Below are 5,259 nucleotides of genomic sequence, written 5' to 3' on the forward strand. Positions count from 1 at the left end.
AAAAATTATAACAAAAATGTACAAAAATAAAATCAAAAAATAAAATGCAAAGTGAAAACAAATTAAAAATAACAAAATAGAAACTAATAATAAAATAAAAATACATTACAAAAATAATTAAAACAATAAGAAATCGATTATATTCTAATGTTTAACTAGCTAAATTAAATGTGAGAAATGAATTGGTATTCTTTTTCCAATTCCTATCCGAATGATTGAATCGAAATCGTGATTTCCATTCCCAGCCTTCCATCCCATTCTGTTATAATTTGCATTCAGTTTCTTTTTCATTTTTACAAATTAAATGCAGCATAAGATCGCAAAATATACCATGTGGAAGGAATTAGATTATTGTTCCATTTTGATGGACAAGCAATTAAGCAAGCGAGAAATAAAATCAAGAATTTCCAAACAAATATCGTCCATCCCTCGATCTCATCGTGAATATTCCATGCATGAACATGCAAACAGGATCAAAATATTTTAGAGCAGGAGAGGAGACTTTTCATCCACAGACCTGAGGACTGCTGATCCTGGAAAGCAATCTCAGGGGAGTAAATGTTGCTGCTGCTGACGAAACACCCAAGTAGCAAAACGTTGCAGTTTTCTCGTCTTCGCCCACATGGTTAAGTAGAAATTAAGCGAATGGGAAACAGAGAAGAAGAGAAGAAAATATTTTCTGGGTTCTCAGTGGTCCCACAAGAGAGCTTCGAGGCTGGTGGGAAAAATTCCCTCCGGCGGTCCACCCGCCATCCACGCGTGGTCGGAGAAGAGGTCGTACTCGTCGGCACCCGCCATCCACGGCGGCGAGTACGCCCACGGGTCCGGCGAGTCGTGGAGAACGAAATCGCGGCCCCCCGACTCGGCCGAGTCGAAGAGGCCCTCCTCGAGTCGCGGCAGCTCCACGATCTCCCCCAGCTCGTCGGAGGACTCGTCGGGACGGGTGGGGTGGGTGGCGGAAGGGAGGTCCATCGCGGCGGCGCGGGCGGCAGCCTGTACGTCGCGAGGGGAGAGGGTGGCGGGGCGGGGGAGGGAGGCGGCGAGGTCGGGGAAGTTGAGGACGGCGGCGGCGCCCTTCACGCTGAGCGCCGCCACGTCGTGGGCCCGCGCGGCCATCTCCGGCGTCGGGAAGGTCCCGAGCCAGATGCGCGACTTCTTACGGGGCTCCCGGATCTCCGATACCCACTTCCCCCACGCCCGCATCCGCACGCCGCGGTACACCGGGTGCCTGCTCCCGTCCCGCGCCTGCTTCCCCCCGCCGCCCGTCAAGCCTCTCTTCTTCGGAGACGGTGACGGCGAGGAATTGGACGACGACCATGAGCATGACATTGAGTTCCTGCAGCTGGTTTCGCTTTCGGAGGAGGCCATTCGATGCGTTCGATTCCGAAACGGCTGAAAACGGTAATCTCCTGGGAATCCGTGTTCAAAGGGCGGCGGAGGAAACGTATGGGGGTGGATGAGGAACGGCCATTTGGATTAGAAGCAGGGAGAGGGCACGCAGCAGATGGGATTCTCTAGGTGCTAAAAAGGTTGAGATAGGTTGCTATGTGGGAACACGCGATTGGAAGAACAAGATAGCTTCTCTTCTCCTTTCCGTCGTATGCTGTGTGCGGAGAGAGAAGAAAAAAGTGGCTTGATGTGGGGAGGGGGGAGGCCAGAGAGGAAGTGAGGATGAAGGGTGGGGGCGTGGGAGGGTTTTAGTGGGGAGCGGGAGTGCTGCAAGCTGCGACGCAAACACCCTATTTTTCCCGCGAGGGATGGGATGGGATGGGATGGGCTCGGTCCCTTTGCCGGACGCTATTCCTTTGGTACACGTAGTGGGGCTCCCCCTTGTACCATGTCCGCTTGTCTTTAATGCTCCCTCTCGCCATTTTTACCTTTATTCTTCTGGTCCTCTACTCTCTTTCTCTCTACTCGTTTCTTCCTTCCTATTCGTTGTGGGTAATTCTTCGCTCATTTAAGAACAAGAGCGACCAGCTGTGCACCGAGCGTTGATGTCTCCTCGTTATAGAAGCGCTGCCAATCATTTGTATGAAATGTTAAGTGATATTGTTGGAATTCATCGTTTCTAAAATCTCGCCCGATAATTCAGCCCGCCTATTAAATAACGGCACATGTCTAATAAAACCAACGGCAATCAAATTTTTAAACATGCTAAAAAGAAATACTATGGGTGATCGGTAAATAAGAAAAATGCTTAACCATAGCACATTTAAAAAGAAATATTCTCAATCATAGCACATCTTAAAAAAAATATTCTAGCCGTCTGTGCTTATCTGTGAATTGTACGATTGTAATCGTGTAGATTCATATTTTCTTCTTTATAAATATCAGGCACAAAAACCCATTAAGTATGAAGAGAAATCCGAAGCAACTTTCTGTAGTCACAAAATAACTTTAATGTTATGCTACACGCTTCCCAACTCAATCGAGTAGAACGGCCTGTCCAACACACACACACACACACACATATATATATATAATATAATATATCCAATAATAATCCATGTGAAATACTGGAGAAAACAGTTACTATGACTTGGATGCAAAACGATGTCTCTTTGAAGGAGGGTGCAACAGCTGATCTATAGCCCCAGGTGTTTGCACGAGTTTCCTCTGTTATTGGTGTCTTCTTCCTCGTTGCAACGGGTCCCAAAAATGAACAAAACCCATGCCCGAAGGTCAGTGGTTTTGCTTGGCTCAAACGCTGGTTCTTGATGAGCTTGGGTGGTAAAGCTGCCATTCCCATTCAACTTCGTAGATGAAGAGAGACTGGAGTAAAAGAACAGCGAGCGCCAAGAAGGTCTGAATGCAATCATCGTGAAGTTTCCCACGGTTCCAGACATTAATGCCTAAGGATTTCATCACTGCCAGTGTTTTCAGCCACTTCATAGTAGAACCTCAGTAGCCCTACTAGTCCTCCACGGTGATCTCTCAGGAAGATGGTAAGTTTGCGTCTTAGCTCAATCATGCACCAAAAGTTGTTCGGAGACATTGAAAGAGTAGAAAGGGCACTTTTTCTTTGGTCCAACTCACCAAGTTGTTACACCTTATCAAGCAAGCAAATACCCCCCTCGAACAAAGTATTTGGAGGCCTCATTTTGATCCTCCAAAAGGTCCTGAGGCCAGATTTAACAGGTCAGTTGTCTGGGGTACCATCAATGGTTCTCCTTCACATGTTCCTGTTGGGACTCCAACACACGATGCAAACCAGAGGTTACGATCGAGCAGTCCCCACCTCTCCACCCCTTGATTGCAATAGTGCGATTTGTCTACCCAATTCAACGTACTGGTCTTGCTAGCTTTAAAGTCTCCATGGAGGTATATCGATCGTGCCTTTGTCAAATAGTACAATACCATCGCAAATTCCAATTGAGTTGTCGATCACTGCAAATTACCTCTTTATCTAGTCAATAGGAAGAGGATACCATTGCATGCTAACCATTGGTTCGAAGAGGAACAGCCAAGTGTGGCATGGATCGATTGATGATAGTTAAATTAAGACAAGAAATTATTGTCTGCACTGTGTGTACCATATGAACGTACATATTGCCCATAACGGGGCTGGTTTCGAAGGGCTCTTTGCATAAAAGACGTCTCTCGGAGCCCGATCATATGACCAACGATTGTGATTGGCTATATGCAAGGTTGCATATGATGTGAGGACCCGTGCAAGTATGTATTTAGTCTCACATCAGTTATTCGCTGAATAGATTTTAAATACTTATACAGGATTAAGGAAACCAAACAATATCTTCTGGCTAGTCTTTTTGAATGAGGTCCTAGATTGTTATAAATGGTATCAGAGCGGACCAGGCTTATATCCTATGTCGACTAGGAGACACTGCAGTACGGGTCTATTGAGGTTGACCATGGGCCGATCGTAGTATTTGTGATTAGATTTGAATGGATTTGAACCCTTAATCTGATGAGGACATCAGGGCTTAAACGGGAAGAGTATGTGAGGATCCGTGTGGGCGTATATTTAATTTCACATCGGTTATTCGCTGAATAGATCTTGGGTACTTATACAGGATTAAGAAACCCAAACAATACCTTCCTGCCCTTGGGATCGTTATCGTTACGGCACAAGGGAGACAATCTTGAATCCCTTTTCTTTTGGAGACCTCGCAAACTGCCAGAGCTGGAGATAGAAGGGATGCCCAAGCATTAAAACAGCGTTGGTGCAATCACTTGGATCTATGTCCATGAAGGCTCGCACTATTGTGCGGGAAGCGATACTATTGGTCCTCCCCGGGAATAGCAGCATTGCAATAGCCTGCCTCTATGAAAGTAATTTGTGCCTTACTGAGTTGCAATGCTAGTGTATTTAGGGACCATTAGTCCTGGCTAGGATCGTCGCAGGAAAAGAAATGAGCTCATTGGATCATGTGGTTCTGATCGTACCGCTTGCGGTGTAATATATAAATGAGGCATAGCATAGTGCATGCGATTATCACAGGATACTTGATTGAAGGTGCTAATTGCCGACATGCTTGCAAGATCTATTGGGGTTTGTAGCATTTGCATGACATTAAATCTTGACTTCATTGAGGCTAGAGGTTTGGGAGTACTGAGGGAGCCTTGGAGTGCTCTCGTTACTCAGCCCCATGTCAAAATATGGTGTCACATTGTACTTTTGGACTGTTGGGTTCCATCTTAATTGTTGCTCGGGACCACTTTTTGTCATGGTGTATTTAGTGTTAACTGAACAACATACTGTGCCCATGTTTTAGCAATCTCAATAGAAGATATTGTTGAATAAGAATAATGTAGACCGACGGAAAAAATGTTCCTAGGATAATATGTATTTGGCTATGCTACACTTGATTGCAGTATATAATTGAGACATATTATATGTGATTATACTAAGATACCTAATTTTCTTTTTGGGCATTCGTAAGATACCTAACTGAAGGCACCAACTAGTATGCTCATAAGATCTCTTTGTGGCTGGACTGACCCAACTACTATGAGAAGGCTGCTCTAGTAGTCTAGCCCGTTAGAAGAAAAGAATGGCCAATTTAAACTTTTGGGCCATTGGACGGAGTCCGAGTAGCTATGTAACTGGATATCGTTTGCCGACAAGCTGATACCCAATCTTCTACTAGTCTTTCATGTCAACAAAGGTTGCAAATAGACTGTTTAGCAATGAAGCCAATAAAACTTCATGATGTATCGGATTCGCGCATGAACATGATCAATGAGACCTAGGTTCCCATGCATGGATATCTAATAAGGCAGGAAAGAGGGAGAAGA

General features: G+C 45.2%; 1 protein-coding gene across 1 annotated transcript; it reads right to left on the reverse strand.

The window, feature by feature from the left end:
- Positions 1-327: 327 nt before the first annotated feature.
- LOC103722021 (ethylene-responsive transcription factor TINY-like) lies at positions 328-1,918 on the reverse strand. The gene has a single exon (XM_008812437.4). It carries the CDS (start codon positions 1,366-1,368, stop codon positions 688-690), a length of 681 nt encoding a protein of 226 aa, XP_008810659.1. The 5' UTR covers positions 1,369-1,918; the 3' UTR covers positions 328-687.
- Positions 1,919-5,259: the final 3,341 nt, after the last annotated feature.

Source organism: Phoenix dactylifera, chromosome 11 (assembly GCF_009389715.1).
Source record: "Phoenix dactylifera cultivar Barhee BC4 chromosome 11, palm_55x_up_171113_PBpolish2nd_filt_p, whole genome shotgun sequence".
NCBI lineage: Eukaryota > Viridiplantae > Streptophyta > Magnoliopsida > Arecales > Arecaceae > Phoenix > Phoenix dactylifera.

Excerpts from the sequence above, each read along its gene's own strand:
- LOC103722021 (XM_008812437.4), bottom strand. The coding sequence starts at position 1,368 with ATGGCCTCCTCCGAAAGCGAAACCAGCTGCAGGAACTCAATGTCATGC.